At 38.7% G+C, this 18,353-nt stretch overlaps 1 protein-coding gene across 1 annotated transcript in view; it reads right to left on the reverse strand.

Moving 5' to 3' along the window:
• The window catches only part of FAM133B (family with sequence similarity 133 member B), a 24,366-nt gene extending 7,701 nt beyond the window's left edge, over positions 1–16,665 (reverse strand). Inside the window, exons 1-9 of the mRNA XM_070424247.1 lie at positions 16,552–16,665; positions 11,894–11,991; positions 10,008–10,086; positions 9,291–9,365; positions 8,621–8,653; positions 8,135–8,197; positions 7,606–7,698; positions 5,845–5,895; positions 604–696 (exon numbers count right to left, since the gene is read on the reverse strand). Of these exons, the coding sequence (XP_070280348.1) occupies positions 604–696; positions 5,845–5,895; positions 7,606–7,698; positions 8,135–8,197; positions 8,621–8,653; positions 9,291–9,365; positions 10,008–10,086; positions 11,894–11,991; positions 16,552–16,575 (609 nt within the window). The 5' untranslated portion in view covers positions 16,576–16,665. The remainder of the gene's footprint in view (positions 1–603; positions 697–5,844; positions 5,896–7,605; positions 7,699–8,134; positions 8,198–8,620; positions 8,654–9,290; positions 9,366–10,007; positions 10,087–11,893; positions 11,992–16,551) is intronic.
• Between the last annotated feature and the right edge of the window lie 1,688 nt (positions 16,666–18,353).

Below are 18,353 nucleotides of genomic sequence, written 5' to 3' on the forward strand. Positions count from 1 at the left end.
CTATTTTACAAATGAGAAAGCCAATTCCAAGAAATACTTTTAGGAAGATAACTTACAGACCAAAAACTAAAAATGGACTATAATTCTAAGAGAGTACAAAATTTAAGACAGGGATATTAGAGCTGAAAACGACTGTATAGATGACTTCATCCTATTCCTTTAATTTATAGATAGAAAAACTGAGATCAGGCAAACATTTCTGCTCCACCTCATTACCTTTCTAGTCCCTAAATAGCAAATCCAACAAAAACAAGGAAATGCCAGGTTTCAATCTGCTTTACACCATACAGCATCTTTCATGTAATTAAAAATATAGCATAATAAAAATAAAATATTAGAAGAATAAAAATAACATACATATCTCAGATTGGAAAGGAATTTGAGAATATGGTTAATTGTAAAAATAATAGTAATATAATTATCTTATGGAAAAATGCAAAACTTATTCTGAAATGGAACAACTTCTTTTTCTTTTTCATGGTACATCAAACTAGAAAAGTAAGTTAAATACTTATGAAGTATTTTGTTTTTCAGTTAATATTAAATCAAATCAAATAACTAGACATTTTATAGTGAAGAAAATAGATTTGATCATATACTTACCTCCTCAATATAATCTGACTCTGACAAAGACTCAGATGATAAAGGTTTATCTTCAGGATACATCTTTCTCTTTTTGCTGAGTCCCTTAATGTCCTAGTAAACAAAAAAATACATGGACCTTGACTCAAAAAGACATATTACTATTCCATGAAAATTTTATTTCTAAGTTCTAGTAACATTTCTTCCGATTATCATAAAATGATAATCCATTTTCATTTTAGAGATGTCTAAAAGTGACCAGGAATCAGTCTTTAAATCCAATGAAGTAATGCTTTTATTAAAAACCTAAAAAGAAATAACTACATATCCACTTAGATATAACATCCTCCTTATTTTCTTTAACTATATACGACAGAATTTTACAAAGTCATAAGGAACTATATAGACGGTACAAGATTTGGGTCCCATTGTATTCTAATTCCTTTGTTTCTACCCAAAGTTGTATCAGACAGGCCCGACCCAGACAGTGCTGTAGAGAAGAAAAATCAATGGGTAATTATTTGCAATGATCTAAAAGGATCTGTACACAGTAATTCCTTTAGTGCATTAAGTATTAAATTCACATAAAAAAAATCTTTGTCTCTAAATATTTTTAATGTTGAAAAAATGCATACCTGGGGAAGGAGAGGGTCTCAGAGTGGAGGAGAATTTAGGACTTAAATATATATTTTAAGAAATAAAAAGTGTTAGGATTTACTAAAGCTTCAAAGTGGACATGCTGGTTACCATTTTATTATTTTTCCATATACTTTTTCTGTATGTCTCAAGTAGTTTCTATCAACAAAAACAACAGAACCACACAATGAAAAATGCTCGCCCGTAATCTTAATTAAAAAATTATAAAAATAATATAAAACTTTATGCAGCATGAACCCAATTTTGAAGATATAAACAAAAAATTCATGTAGAAAATAAACTAACAGTGATGATCTTATGTATTAGATTACAGGTGATTAATAGGTTTCTTATTTTGGTAGAAATGATAAATGCTCACAGTAAGAAAATTCACCTAAATCCCACTACCTAAACCATTAGGATTTTTGTAAACATCCTCCTATGTGTATATTTACAAGTTTACACAAATACTTGCTGTTTGGAACCCGCTCTTCTCACCCAATAGTATCTTTCCATGCCAACTACATCGTCATTTATGGCGGCCTTTGACATTCACTGAAAGTATATGCCACAGTTTACTTAACCAATCTCCTTCTGGAGGGCAGCCATATGGGTTCTTTGCTATTAAAAACAAAGTTGAAATACAGTGAAGGGTACTTAAATGTAAAATCTTGATCTAACAATAATGACTAAGGCAAAGACCAAAGTAGCCTTCACCCAAATGATTTTCTCAATCTCCCACAACCCCACATTGTTTATTTCATTTTTTGAGTCACACTTTACCATAAAGCCTCTTTTATCAGGCTCTTTTATCATATTAATGTCAGATTATTGGATTACAGTTCATATTTACTTTTAGAATTACTAAACATATATTTTACTAATTTTTGTTTGTGAGGTGTTCTTTAATACCGAAGGTCACTAAGTTTCTGAATGATGTATTACTACTTTTTCTTAAGTCTGTTCATTATATTTAAACTTTGTTCATGGTTTATTTTTTTGTGATTTTTTTTGCCACTGAGAATTAGAATTATATGGTCACAAGTTTTTTGAGGCACAGTCTTTCCCTATCCCAATATTATATTCATGTCTTTCTCTAGTAATATTTTCATAATTTAAAACTGACTTATCTGAAATTTATTTGGCCTTAATGAGTGCCCAGCTTTATATTTCCCAAATGGCAAGTCATTTTGTCCCAAGAAAAGCCATCTTTATCATATATTAAATTCCACAAACACTTAAAAATTTTAACCTGAACTCTATACTGTTCCATTTTTTCTTTTTCTGGTACGATACTACATTGTTTTAATCAAAGCATTTAAAATGTTTTAACATCTAGTAGGAAATGTCATACCCAGGAACATTTATTAAATCTTCATCTGCATCTCAGAACAGATTTATAGTTTTCTTCAAATAAGTCCTGTTCAATTCTTCCATTATGTTTTCTAATTGGACATCACATTGTACTTTCACAACAATTTAAACTAAAAATGGGGCTAAAAACAATGATTGATATATATGATTTAAAATTACAACCTATCCCTTACATTACAACAGAAAACCTAAACAAGATTAAGAGATGTAAAAGATGATAATCATGTGTATAAAAGAGTAATAGTATCCAAAAATATTTAACTCGTATCAATCAGAAATATCAAAAACAACCCAACAACAACAAAAAAAAATGGGCAAAGACTAAACAGGCAATTCATAACTCACAGAAAATGAAATCTGAATGGCTAATAAGCAAATGAAAAGGCTCAACCTTCCATACCAGTGATTTTCAACCTTTTTCATCTCATGGTACACACAAGCTAATTAATAAAATTCTGAGGCACACAAAAAATATACTTTTTGCCAATCTGACAAAAAGATAGGTACAATTTTTATTCATTCACACTGGACAGCTATTGTTGTGTTGACTGTTGTCATTTTTTCATTTGACAATCTAAGGAAAAAGAGGTCAGTGCCCCTGACTAAATAGTCAGGTATTGCGTTTTAAAAATTCCTACAGCACATTGGTTGAAAAGTGCTGATTTATACGCATCAAACTAACAAAGAGGAAAGCCTCCCAGTGTTGACAGGTATGTATGGAACAAAAATACTATCATATGCTACTAGCAGGAATGCAAATTAGTATTAAGCACTTTGGTGAGCAAAAGGTAGACAAGTTAAATGTGTGTACATCCTAGCACTGAGAAATCCTAGTCCCAAGTATATATCAGAATATTAATAACTTGTGGAAAAAGAAAAATGGATACAAAAATAGCCACTGGAGCACTGTTTGCATTACTGAAAAATGAAAACAATCTAGATGTCCACAATCAGAATGGAGCAATAAACTGTGGCAAATTAATAGAATGGAATACTTTAAGCAAAAGCAACAAACTTGAGAGTATCAACAAGGATAAAAGTCAACAGCAATGTTGAGTGAAAAATACAAGTTTCAGAAGGAAACACAATGATACCATTTTCAAAATAAAAAATACTCTACACTATTTATGAATATATGTAACCAAAGTGTATAAATGTGGAAGGAAGGATGCATACTAATTCAGAAATAGCTGCCTCTAAAGAAGGAGAAAGTGTCTGGTACTTTTTTCCCCTCTGGTAACTATCAGTCTGTAGTCTGTATCTATGGGTTTGTTTTGTTTGTTTGTTTGCTGCCTTTTGTTTTATACCCCACATATGACATATACATTTTTTTAAAACATGAAAGTAATCACTTACTCTATAATGGTTTTTAAAATGAGAAATTAATGTTGAATCACTATTAACCATATGGTTTCTTCTGGCCAGTTACATTACAAATTATATTAATACACTTCTTATCTTTGAATTCTTATAATTAACCCAACTTAGCCACAAGTTTCTTCTTTTAGTATCTTAGTAAATTTTTATTTGCAAATTGATATGAAAAGCACTCCTAGGTATATACCCAAGATCAATGAAAACATCATGTCCACACAGAAACTTATATACATATGTTCACAGCAGCATTATTCATCTTAGCCAAAAGGTAGAAACAATTCAAATATCTAATAATAGATGAATGGATAAATATATTGTGGTATATACATACAATGGAATGTTATTCATCCATAAAAAGGAACAAAGTACTGATATACATGCTATCACTTAGATGAATCTCAAAAATATTACACGAAAGGAAAGAAGTCAGACAGGAAAGGTTACATATTGTATGATTGCTTTTATGATATATCCAGAATATGCAAATCCAAAGACATAGGAAGCAGATTAGAGGTTATGTGGTTATGTTGCTTTTGCTTATAATATTCTATTTTATAGGTTCTTTTCAAAGGGGTGGTGAAAAAGTTTTAAAACTAGAGTGAGATAGTTGTTGCACAGCATTGTACATACACTAAGCACCATCAAACTGTAATTTTAAGATGAGTAATAGAAAATTATGTGAATTTCACCTCAATTTTAAAAAATTATATAAAAACACAGTAAAATACAGTGACACTCGTTCACAGTTTTCTTTCATTTAGTAATTGCTTTCCTTAGGCTTTATCCTATATAATAAAAGCCTAATATGCTAAGTGTCTGGTCGACTGGTCAGCCATTCAACCAATCAAAGCATAATATGCTAATGATATGCTAAGGCTGCTCAACCGCTCGCTATGACATGCAATGACCACCAGCGGGCAGACAGTCAACCGGCTGACCAGTCACTATGATGTGCACTGACCACCAGGGGGCAAACACTCCAACCAGTAGGTTAGCTTGCTGCTGGGGTCCAGCTGATCAAGACTGAGCAAGATGGGCTGGACATGCCCTGGAGCCCTCCTGCATCTCTCCCCAGCCCCAATTGTGCACTGTGGGGTCCCTTGGCCTGGCCTGAGCCCTCTCGCAATCCAGGACCCCTTGGGGGAGCCAGTCTCAGCCCAATCCCACAGGGGGAGCACTACTCAGCCAGGAGCCGGGCTCACGGCTGGCAAGCGCAGCGGCGATGGCAAGAGCCTCTTCCGCCTCCGCAGCAGCGCTAAGGATGTCCAAGGGGGAGTGGGCCTAAACCGTCAGTCGGACATCTCCCAAGGGCTCCCAGACTGCAAGAGGGCACAGGCTGGGCTGAGGGGAGCCCCCCTACCCCGCTGAGTGCACAAATTTCATGCACCGGGCCTCTAGTTTTTAATAAGCAGAACAAGATTTTAAAATGTAAATCAGAAACATGGATAGGGATAAATTCATAATTAATTATAGTTAAATCACAAGTAAAGATAAAATATCTACTTACAGTAGTAAAATTCTTTTTCAAAACTTATCTATGGTATATTCAATTTGAAACAGAAGTCCATGTTCTTTAATTAAAGGGGCCTCTTTTAAAATGACTTGAAGAAACAAAGGAAATGTTTAATCTTCATTATTTAAATTTGTAATTGGAGATAATCCATTAATCTACACAAATTCAAGCTTTCTTCAGGAATACTCTTCTATCTTCTAATCAATAATGAAACCAACAAATAATTTCCTTAAATCAATTATGAAATGCCATAAAAGCCAAAAAAAAAATCTCAAGTTAAAAAGGGGAACACATTATTGTTTATTCCTTTAAATGAAGTATTGTATGATAGACTACTTAAGGCAATGTAAAATTATAATTACCTTTTCTTTCTCACTTGCATCCTTTGACTTCTTTTTCTTTTTTAAACTATCCTAAACAAACAAATATTTTATCAATTTTAAATGTAAAAGATACAGCATAATAGCATAAAGATAAAAATACCAAAAAGGTGATTGGTTCTATAACTGAAAAAAGTTTACTTCAATACCAGAATTTTATTTTAAAAATATAGAAGAAATGTGTTGTGTATATATGTGATTGTAAAGAAATAGGCTTCTTCATGTATCTGTCCGTGTATCAAATCGATGTACACCAAAAATGACATACTGTCTGTGAAAACCACATGGTGTATTTTACTATAAGACTTTATGTCATTGCCTAATTTTGCCTGAGGTGGTCTTATGCACGGGTGTTCTAATTCACTGTGTGCTCAGACATCTCCCAATTTGATTTCCCTACTCTCCTTATAAGGAGGGGAGGTAAGAATTTTTGCTTTTGAATCCTTCAGTTCCAGTTATTAATAACCTCCCTGAGCCTTTCTTATCCATAAAGTGGGATAACAAATAATCTACTTCATAGGGTTGTTGAGAGAATTGAGTTAACATGTCAAGTGCTTAGAACTATGAATAACATGTAATAGGCATTCAATACATGTTAGCTATCAATATCATTAGTCTGGCTCTTTTGCTTTAGAAGACAGAGAAAAAAAAACCCAACATTTGCTGAATACTTATTAGACACCAGGCATTTGTCAGAAGAAATATCACTAGGGAAGTAGCTATCTGCCACAAAACAAAACAGTTGCTGCTTCTCCTGAGAGCCTGGGACACTGTTTGTCCAATGTGGTCCATGGACACCCCTGTATCAGCATCACAGAGGACATCTGTTAAAATGTAGACTTTTAAGACTAATCAGACTTACTCAGACTCTGAAAATGAGGCCCAGGAAACTACATTTTTATTGCAACGTGCACGTTTTTCTCATGACCACTAATGTTTGAGAGCTTATTTGTCAGACAATTCTGGTTAGTACAGAGCAGACTTAGGTTCAGTAGAAAAGACACTAGACCAGATAATAGAACACATATTCAAGTTCTAATACTACCTGTATAAATTTAAGCAAGACATTTTTTTCTCTGAACAATGACTTTTTTTTAAAGCTTTTCTCATTGATTTTTTTTTTTTTGAGAGAGAGGGAGAGGAAGAGATAAAACATCGATGATAGACCAGCTGCCTCCCACACGCCCCCCCTACTGGGGATAGAGCCCGAAACCCAGGCATGTGCCCTGAGTGGGAATCGACCCGGCAACCTCTTAGTGCCTGGGACGATGCTCAACCAATTGAGCCACATCAGCTGGGCTCAACTTTGACTCTTCATGAAAACTAGAGGCCCGATGCACGAAATTTGTGCAAGAGTAGACCTTCCTTCCCCCAGCTGCCAGTACTGGCTTCCCTCTGGCACCTGGGACCCAGGCTTCCCTCTGGCCACTGGCAGGCACCCAGGACCCGGTCTTCCCTTTGCAGTCTCGGCTTCATCCAGTCTAATTAGCATATTACCTTTTATTATTAAAGATGGGAAAAATAATGCCTGCCAGGCTTATCATAAAGCTATCATGGATGTGTTGAGAGAGAAACATATGTGTGAAAATATTTAGAGAACAATTAAATGCCATATGTAAGGTATAAAGTGGCACAGAACATCTCAATTTTAAACTGAGAGCAATTTAAGATAGGAAGAACTAAAAGAAAAACCTAATTACAAGTCTTCACTGTCCAACATGGTACTAATTTAAGTAATTTTACCTTACTGTCTGATTCAGTCTCTGACATGGAGCTTTCAGAAGATTTATGTGAACGGTTCTTCTTTTTCTTTTTCCTTTTTCCTTGTTTTTTATCCTATATAAAACATTTTTAGAAATATTTGCTTTCTGTTTTAAAAATATAATAGATGTATTTTAGTAATACCAAATCTTTATCAATATACAAAAGTTAATGAAAGGACCAGCTTTAAACATATGCTTTACTTAATATTTAAAATGTAACATATCATTTCCTTGTTTTATAAAAAGTGAAGTGATTTGAGTCACACATAATTCCTAGCATCTAGTCAAATACCATTTTACATTTTTCAAATCCGTTTCTTCTACTCATATTTTTAAATGAACAAGACAAATTCAAAATCTATAAAACATACACATCAATATTTACATCAGTGCTCTCAGAGATAATAAAAACCTGTAAGTAAACATTTTTAACTGACATTTCATAAAGTGTTTCCTTTGTCATTAAATAAATTACAGATATTTCATGGATCATCATAGGCAAACCTTACCTCATCTTCAGAATCTGAAGAACTGCTGGAAGAATCAGAGCTTGATGAAGAAGAAGATGAATACTTGACCAAGCACAAAACAATTAAAGCTTGTGAGATGCAGGAATTTTTTTCTTTTACTAAGTCTCTCAAATACTTAACTAAATCAACCTAGTGTCATAGAAACAGATGCCATCTTCATAAGACTTAAGTATTAAAATGTCAAATTCCCTCACAGAAAAGGCTCAACAAAGTAACACATATAGCAGTGGTGGTCAATTTCCCCTCTTTAATAGCAATACAGGAGTTACTAGGTTATAAGGAGGTTGGCACCTGTCTTTTATATCAGAAATAGAACAAAACCACCCATAACAATCAAAAGACCTCCAGGCTCTTTGACTCATCTAGAGTTAGCAAAGAGTTAGCATACAGACTATATAAATTATTCTTACTTTTTTCGTAGGCTTTTAATTATAACATTTAGAAAAATGGAAAAGTTTTGCTCACCCTACCAGATTTCTTCTTTTCTTTTTTCTTTCTCTATAAGAAAACAAAAGTACAAGCCTAAATAAGCTAATGTGAATTTTCAAATGTATCTATAAATATAAAAGCCTAATATGCTAAGTGTCCAACAGGGTCAACCGTTCAGTCTACCACTTGCTATGATGCGCACTGACCACCAGGGGGCAGACGCTCCAACTGGTACGTTAGCTTACTGCTGGGGTTCAGCTGATTGGGACTGGGTAAGATGGGCAGGACACACCCTGGAGACTTCCCGAAATCCCTCCCTGGTCTCTAAAATATTCCTTCTAATGAATTTCCTTTCAATGTGCACGAATTTGTGCAATGGGCCTCTAGTCCAGTGATGGCGAACCTTTTGAGCTCGGCGTGTCAGCATTTTGAAAAACCCTAACTTAACTCTGGTGCCGTGTCACATATAGAAATTTTTTGATATTTGCAACCATAGTAAAACAAAGGTTTATATTTTTGATATTTATTTTATATATTTAAATGCCATTTAACAAAGAAAAATCAACCAAAAAAATGAGTTGGCGTGTCACCTCTGACACGCGTGTCATAGGTTCGCCATCACTGCTCTAGTCTATTAATAATGGTACATAGCAGTATTATGGAAACCCAACTGTGAAATTAAGGATAGCAGTAAACATGGTCTTACCTGTCTTTTTTTGGATGAGCTCTCACTTCCACTTAATAATTTCTCCCTGTGTTTTTCTAGTTCTTTCTTCCAGTTCTGCAAAAAGGTTATAAACACCATCAGAGGGCATCTATCCCCTTATGATACATCTAATATGTAAGACAGCCACTGTTTCCTTTCTCAATCCTCTCACCCATCCAGCCTCTAATTACAAAAGATACTCCAGGTGCCAGAATCCTCTACTCTATCACCAAACAAGCCTTTGCCAGTTGTTTTCAAAGAGGATATTAAGAGATGGGAATTCTTCACTGTATATTGAGACTAGGTATTACTGAGGCTAGGAATTTTTTTTTTCTAACAAAGATGGTTAGATTCTTTTCCCAAACAGTGAAAATTAAATTTATCTATACTGTGGCTGAAATGTTGATACGTGTTTGTAATCAAAGCAAGCAAATATCACCATGGAAATCTCAGGATAAGATGTGGATGAGGGAGAGAAGGGGCAGAACCTAACATTTAGAAAACTTCAAGATGATTTAAATTATTGTAAGATGATTTTCCTCTTTTTCTTAACGCAGTCATACATTTATATACAAACCTGTACTCAATAAAACAAAAACACCTATGAAATACAGAGCCCCCTTAACCTAAAGAGGTAGGCCAAAACCCTTCATTTATTAAAAAATTATTTCATTCTTCTTACAACATTAGCCTATTTTTTTTTTAAAAGGTACAAACCTCGTTCATTTTTTCTTCAAATTCAGCCAATGCCTTGGAGCCTTTCTTTTTCTTTTCTAGTTGTTCTTTCACTTCTTCCCTTAAAAAATAGAATATAAAAATGTTTTAAGCAATTCAAATTAGAGATGGATGCTTATAAATAAAACAAAATTTCATAAACAAAGTTATCTTAGTATCCTAACTTATAAACCTCCATTCCAGTGTTGATGCACTTCAAATTTGTGTTCACATTCTTGTGAATCAATTATCATAATAAAGCCTAACAGATAACACTAATCACTCCTTTTCTAAACATGGATTATAAAAGTTTAATACAGAAGATATTTGAGTACTACACGTTACAGGCACTGTTTTAAATATATTTTCCTTCAATCCTCACAACAATCCTGTGAGAAAAAGTATTCTTTTACTTCAAGATGAACTAAATTACTGTAGCTGCAATCTGGGGCAGCTTAGAAATCTGCCTAGTGTCACAAAGCTATTGCAGTTTCAGCATTAGAGTGAGCTAAGATCTATTTGACTGAAACATTACCTTCTATTAGTAAATCACCCATCTTATAATGTACCTCAACATGTGCAGAAAAGAGAGCACAGCACACCTGACTGCTTATTTGTAGAAAGGCCTGCTTACACATCTGGCTCTGGCTGGTGTCTAGGAACTTGGATTTTAGGTGGGCCCTTACCATTCCCTGGTAAGAGTGGTTTACTGTGCCTGTTTGTACAAACTTTATGGTTTAGGCTGAACACCTGCATTCCTTCTGGGAGTCTGGAGTTTTGGCACCTGATAGGCAGAGGCTGGCCAGTTCTCAACTAAAACCCTGGGCACACAGACTCCCCGTGAACTCCCTTGGTTGGCAACATCTCACATGTGTTATCACAACTCTTGCTACGGGAATTAACACACATCCTGTGCAACTGCACAAGAGAGGAAGCCTTGGAAGCCTGCACCCCGTCTCCCTCAGACTTCACCCACGTGCCTTTTCCCTTTGCTGATTGTGGCTGGTATCCTCACTGTAATAAAGCTTATCCACAAGTACAACTACCTGTGAGTCCTAGCGAATTACTCAACCTTGGAGTTTTCTTGGGGACCTCTGACACACGTTATACTTGATGCAACACAATCCTCTTTAAATTCATTCCTTCCCCCCAATTTTAAAGACAAAATACATTTTGTTTTGGAATACTTTGTTTTCCGGTATGCTGCAATAGTCAATAATAGCACTCATGAATTCTGTAAGAGATGGACATGCTTACTTCCTGTTTAAGTCAAAGGAAGGATTCCCCTATATATGTAAGCACAACTTTCAACTACAGTTGCCCAGCTTCCAGAGGCACTTAGGAGTCTAAACTGACAACTCTCAAGCTTGTCATGTGTCACCTCAAGAGTATGATATTTAATAATAAGGAAGACACTAAAAATAGTAAGGCCAGTGCTATGAATGTTATTTACAAAAGATTAGTGCCACTCAACCAGGGCAAAAAACATCAATTTAAAGCAAAAATCTTACAATGGGAAAAGCCAGCAGATAAAACTAGAAACAAGGCCTAACATTATCCTAACACCTAGTTACACATCAATGAAGAATGAGATTACTCAAATTTATCATTTTAAAAAGAACGATGCAAGGTTAAGTTCATTTTTCGGGAATAGAGAAGAGATTGGTGTGAAAAGATTATCTGGTAGTGTGTTAGCTATTTTGGGTGGTGGGTTCTCAAATGTCTGCTTTACACTCATGCATGTGTTTCATACATTTAAAAAAACACATATCAAATATTACTTCAAAATTACATATCTGGCAGTTGCTTGGCAATCAATAAAAGTTATAACAATAACCGCTTAAACATGTATGAACATTTCATAAATAGGTAAATTATTTCACAAATACCATGTAGGCCTTGGTCGATTCAGATAATCTTGGATTGTTGGCCCTGAAGACTGGACTGGACCCCTTGATCTGGCCATTGCTATTGGGTTCATATAGGCCTTGAGGAAAGAACAAAAATTTACTTCATTAAAATAACCATTAAAAATACAAAAGCTCACTTAATTTTTTAAAAAAATGCTTTTATTGATTTTAGAGGGAGAGGGAAAGAGAGGGGAAGGGAGAAGGGGGGGAGGGGGGAGGGAGGGAGGGAGGGAGGGAGAGGAATAGAGAGGGAGAGAGAGAGAGAGAGAGAGAGAGAGGGAGAGAGAGAGAGAGAGAGAGAGAGAGAGAACGAACTACGTGGGAAACACCAATTGGCAGTCTCGTACATTCCCCCTACTGGGGATTGAGCCTGCAACTCAGGTATGTGTCCCGATGGGGAATCCATCAAGCAACCTTTTAGTTCATGGGACGACACTCAACCAACTGAGCCACACCAGCAGAGCTAGTATTCTGTTTCTTGTTTAAGGCAAGGATTAATGGTATCAAAGCAAATGGTATTTGTTAGTAAATAAGTTCTTTGGTTTATCTCTTCTTGTTCCCCCAACTCCACATCGAGGTATGTCAGTCTGTTGCATGCCTCCACGCTTCAGGTCTTATTTGTTGGTCAATTCATTTGTTCATTAGATTCTACAAATAAGTGAGATCATGTGATATTTGTCTTTCTCAGTTTGTGCTCTTAATCTTTAAACAATACTTTTACTATGCATGAGAAAGACTTTTAAAACAAAAAAAGGTAACTGTTTTACAAAGGTAAAGCTTTTTCACTTGTTATACTTCAGTGTGAAAAAGAATACTAACATTAAGGGGGTGGGTGGTTAGGCATTAGTTAAAATAAAGAAATTGTGTGATTTCTTGAAACATCTCACTATCACTCAATTGCTTTAAATGCTTTTATTAATATATAAGAACTAGAGGCTCAATGCACAAAATTCATACAAGGGGCTCTGCCCTCGCAGCCCTGGCTTCGTCTGGAAGGTTGTTCAGCTGTCTGGTCTAATTACCATATTACGTTTTTATTATTATAGACTAGAGGCCTGGTGCACGAAATTCGTGCACGAGGGGGGAGTCCTCTCAGCCCAGCCTGCACCCTCTCCAATTTGGGACCCCTCGGGGGATGTCTGACTGCCGGTTTAGGCTCAATCCCGGGGATCAGGCCTAAACCAGCAGTCGGACATCCCTCTCACAATCCTGGACCACTGGCTCCTAACAGCTCACCTGCCTGCCTGCCTGATCGCCCCTAACTGTCCCCCATGCCAACCTGGTCACCCCCAGCTGCCCCCCTTGCTGGCATGATCGCCCCCAATTACCCCCTCCCCCCACCGCCGGCCTGGTTGCCCCATGCAGCCTGCTGTTCAGTCATTTGGCTGTCCCTCACTAACCCCCCTGCCGGTCTGATTGCCCCACGTAGCCTGCTGTTTGGTCGTCCATCCGGTTGTTTCAGTCGTGACGGCCTGTCGCTTTTTATATATTAGGGTTGTGACTCCAAACTGCTGCATGAGTTTGGGTAAAAGAAAAAAAATCTGTTTTTGAAACTCAGGATGGCAAACTGGGCTCATAGGAATTTAAGTGGGCAGGTGGGAAAGAGCATGCAGTAAAACTAAGGACAAAATGTGCAGAACTTCATTTGTTACTTTAGTTACCTATTTTTATCTAGAGGAGACATCTACTTAGAACAAAGTAACAGAAAAAAAACACAAAAACCCATGAAGGAAACTTCTGGAAAACAATGGGCACAGAGTGACTGACCATCATGAATTTAAGGGCCCTTTATAAATCTCGAGAATTAAAATGTTCAATTAAACACATACACACACACTCTGTTCAAGAATGCTCAATATCGCCCTAACCGGTTTGGCTCAGTGGATAGAGCGTCGGCCTGCGGACTGAAAGGTCCCAGACTGGATTGCGGTCAGGGGCATGCACTTTGGTTGCGGGCACAGTGCCAGTGGGGGGCGTGCAGGAGGCAGCTGATCAATGTTTCTCTCTCATCGATGTTTCTAACTCTCTATCCCCTCTCCCTTCCTCTCTGTAAAAAATCAATAAAATATATTAAAAAATAAAAGAATGCTCAATATCAAAGTCAACCCTAATGTAGCTATGGACTTTGGGTAAAAATTGTGTGTCAATGTCGGGTCATCAATTGTAACAAATGTACCTGGAGCAGGATGTTGATAATGGGGGAGGCTGTGTACATGTTGGCACAGGGAGTATATGAAACTCTACTTTCTGCTCAATCTTGCTGTGAACCTAAAACTGCTGTAAAATATAATCCATTAAATTTTTTTCCACTGAAATTTAATGGTTTTTTAAAAAGCAATTGTGTCATCTTTAAAACTATAATTTTATCAATGTAAGAAGAAAAATGCCAATATTTTCATTTTGTTTTTTTTTTTTTCTCTTTATTAAGGTATTACATATGTGTCCTTATCCCCCCATTGCCCCCTGCCCCCCTACTCATGCCCTCACCCCCCTGTTGACGGTGTCCATTGGTTAGGCTTATATGCCTGCATACAAGTCCTTTGGTTGATCTCTCCCCCTTACCCCCACCCTTCCCTACCTTCCCTTTGAGGTTTGATGGTCTGATCAATGCTTCTCTGTCTCTGGATCTGTTTTTGTTCATCAGTTTATATTGTTCATTATATCCCACAAATGAGTGAGATCATGTGATATTTATCTTTCTCTGACTGGCTTATTTCGCTTAGCATAATGCTCTCCAGGTCCATCCATGCTGTTGCAAATTGTAAGAATTCCTTCTCATTTTGTTATTTAAATTCAAGAATTATTACTACTGGGCTAAGTATCAGATGATCCAAGCTTTGGTCCCAATTTGCACAGTTCCATCGCCTCCTCCATTACAATGGAGCACTGAATTTGACAACCCGTGTCTTTTCATGTTTTCACATACCAACAACCTTTGAAGTGCAAACCAAATATCACCAGAACACTCTGCGCCAAGACACCATGCAGAGAAACAAGCAGAGCCCAGAGTTATCAAAATGCCCTGCGGTAAGTGAAGCTCGCTGTGAACATTTTCCAAATGCTTTAAAGGAATGCTCTGTACCAACCAACACATTTCCCGAGTAAAACAAAACATCCCAGGCCTCCGTATGAACCCGGACCCAAGGCCTGATACATTCTAAACATTCAAGGCCCACGCACATCACAGAGCCCAAACACTCAGCACTCCAAGCCTGAAGGATGGTCCAGCAGACACCACTTCCACTCCAGGAGATCAGGATACAAGCTCCGACCCTCAGCCAGGGAAGCGGGAGAAAAGAACACGCTTCCACCTTGTACTCAACGTTCACTAGGGTTGTTTCTAAGACACCTTTGACTTATGAAGACTACATAACATTAAAACAAACGTTTTGAAGATGGAAAATGTCATCATTTCATAAAAGCAAAGATCATTTAGCACCCCCCCCCCCCAAAACAACAACAACAACCGTGCAAAGGAAATAATCGAGTTCATTCAATTTAGTACATTCGCTTTCATTTGCATTTATCTTTTTATTTTGGTGTTCAGTGGTCAAAACCCCGGGATAGGCAAGCCTAGGAACTGTAAGGCTGCCACCCACGTTTACTGCTCATCTTCTGTATTCACGGCCCATCCGATCGGCGGCATAACCTGGGTTTTCCAAGCCAAGCAACCGAGCAGCCACCTAGAATGCCTTCTTCCCAACCCCACCTGCCGAAAGCACCTTCTCCTTTGAATGCCCTCGGAGCCTCAAACCTCCATCAGATGTCATTTCCTACCCTACCATTTATGTACCTCTTTTTATCTCACTCCCTAGAATAACAACTTCCATGCCAAGCACTTGCCTGGCCGTCTTCCCTTCCGTGGTCTCAACGACAGGTTGAGGGTTACCACTGACGTGTTACAGAAGAGGAAACTGAGGCTCCGAGAGAGGCGACTGATATTGCGTCACCCAGCTCCCGAGGGGTCAAAACCGATACCCAAAACAGTCCACACTCCCAGCCGCCTCCAAAGTCAGCTATTTTCACGCCATTCAGTCCTTCCCGGGGCCTCCCCGGTGCCAGGCAGCGCTGGGCGAGGCGGACCCCCAGCCAAATGCCTCGACCCCGGTTTTGCAAACGGGAAGCGCGCCTGCGCCAGAACCGGGGTGCAGGGACCGCGTAGGAGGTCCCCGCGCCTCCATCCCACCTGGGTGCGCACGAGAGGGGCGCAGAGGTGGGGCGCGAGCCCCCGCGCCTCCATGAACCTCGGACTTATTGGAGAGAACCGGTCTCCCTGAGCTCTTGCAGCTCTAAAAATAAGGGGGGGGGGGCACTGCTGGCCCCAGTACGGCAGACAAGGAGCCAGGGAGCACTGGAAAGGCTGCAGCGTGGCTGAGGGTAGTGGAACAAAGTGGGGGGCAAGAGGGGAGAGGAAAGAGGGAGGGAAGAGTGAGGGGGCCCCCCGAAAGCGCCAACTGCGAGCTCGGCGCACGCGCGTCCGAGCCGGCGTGGGGGCTGCGGGTGGGGGAGGCTGGGTCTCCAGGCTCCAGGTCCCAGCGCCACAACCGACCCTCAGGCCCGGCCGGGAAGGCTGGGGGATCCCGCTCTTCGGCCGCGGGCCCCACGTCGCCCCATTGTTCCTCCCGCCAGATACTCACCACCCGGTTGTCCCGCTTCCCCATGGTGCTGGGCTGAGCGGACCGTGAGACGCCGAGAGAGACCAGGCCAGCGGAGCGGCCGAAGCGGGCGCACACGGGACCTTCTGTCGACTGCCCCACCCCGCCCAGAGAGCGGCGCCGCGCGGACCGTCCGGCCGCGTCTGGCCACAGCGCCACCTGTCGGCGCGGAGGAGAGGCCAGCGCCGGCGGTCACCCATTCCAGTTCTTCACCACCCACCCCGGACAGAGAGTGCAGCAGCCTTCACCAAGACAACTCACCTCCGTTTGGCATTGCATTGTCAAACGCAGGTGTGAGAAACTTGAAAGCATGTGCTTTCCTTATAAACTCACACTGGCTTTGGAGGGGTGAAGGAGAGTTGAGAAGTGGCATTACAGGTAACCTATGAAGGTGGGCAGAATTCCCACGGAGGATCTGATTGGGTAGGACATTCCAAACAGAGGGAACGGCCTGAGTGAAAGGAAAGGTGATGTGACAGCACAGGCCATGTCTGCTAGAGGGGAAATAAGGTTGGAAAGGTACATTGGAGCTGGAGGCCGAGGGCCTTGATTGCCAAGGGAAGACATTTTAATTTATTCTGCAGGCAAAGCTTTTTGAACACAGGGAGTAACATGAGCATTGATGAAGGGCAAAGTTTTAAATAGTGACAATAATACTAATTGACTGGGGGAGGGATTTTCACCCTGAAGAGCATTCAAAGATTTTAACTCAAATGGCATTTTTAACATTAAAGCGGAACTGGGGGTCTTTATCCAAATTTAATAATATAGTTGACTGGTTTTCACATACTTTTCATTGTTGTTGTGTGAGTATCAAAAAATGTTAACAATAGCTAGAGACATAGAAACCCAATCATAAAGCCAAGCGTCTGTCCTTTGGGTGGGCACATCCCTAGACTGGAGATGGAAGCAGAGCGCTTTAATGTTTGAAGACAGCTATTTTCATTATCCACTATTATTAACCAAGGGAGCAAAAGACAGGAAACAAGTTAAATTCCCATCACAAGGGAACTGGTTAAATAAAGTATGATACAACCATACAATGACAAACTAGGCATTTAGAAAGTGATGTACAGCTGCATGTGTTGATATGGAAGAATGGCCACTTTACATATTAAGAGAGAGAAGCGCAGAACTCTATGTAGAATATGAGAGCATGTGCATTAACAATAGAATATAAATATTGGTTGAACTATATGAAATTGTTGATATGCGGCAATCTCTAACCTATAAGGATGGCAATCGCATATGGTTCAAATTATTACATATATATGCTTGAATATGTCCAGAAAATTTTCTGAAAAGTTTACCCAATAAACCTTTAGTGTAGGTTACTTCATAATAGTAGTAGTGGGTTGAGGGGGACAGGGCATAGGGGTTTTTATTTTTCACCATATCTCCTTCTTTTCTGATTTATTTTATTTTATGAAAGATTGCTCAGCTAATCAACTCCCCTTTCTCTGATTCCATACTCACCATGTAACATCTGGATGCAATTTTACCGACATTGAGAAAAAACAGTGACCAGTAAACGTGATTACTTTGTGCTCTTGACAGGGATATTTCTCAGTGTACAAGACATAAAGAGGATTTTTTAAAACCAGGATTTTGAATTATGAAATGCAAGTAATAAACCCCTAGTTCAGTACTATTAATGGACAAAGGCAGTGGAAGTTACCAAGTAAAATGACTCAGAAGGGAAAATTCCTGATATTCATGAGTGCTTTAAGTGAATCAATGTGTAATAATTTCACTATAATTCTCCCCTTGTTCTATCCTTACTG

This window comes from Myotis yumanensis, unplaced genomic scaffold (genome assembly GCF_028538775.1).
Source record: "Myotis yumanensis isolate MYYU_CA2020_CCGP unplaced genomic scaffold, mMyoYum1.0.hap1 SCAF_9, whole genome shotgun sequence".
Taxonomy (NCBI): Eukaryota; Metazoa; Chordata; class Mammalia; order Chiroptera; family Vespertilionidae; genus Myotis; species Myotis yumanensis.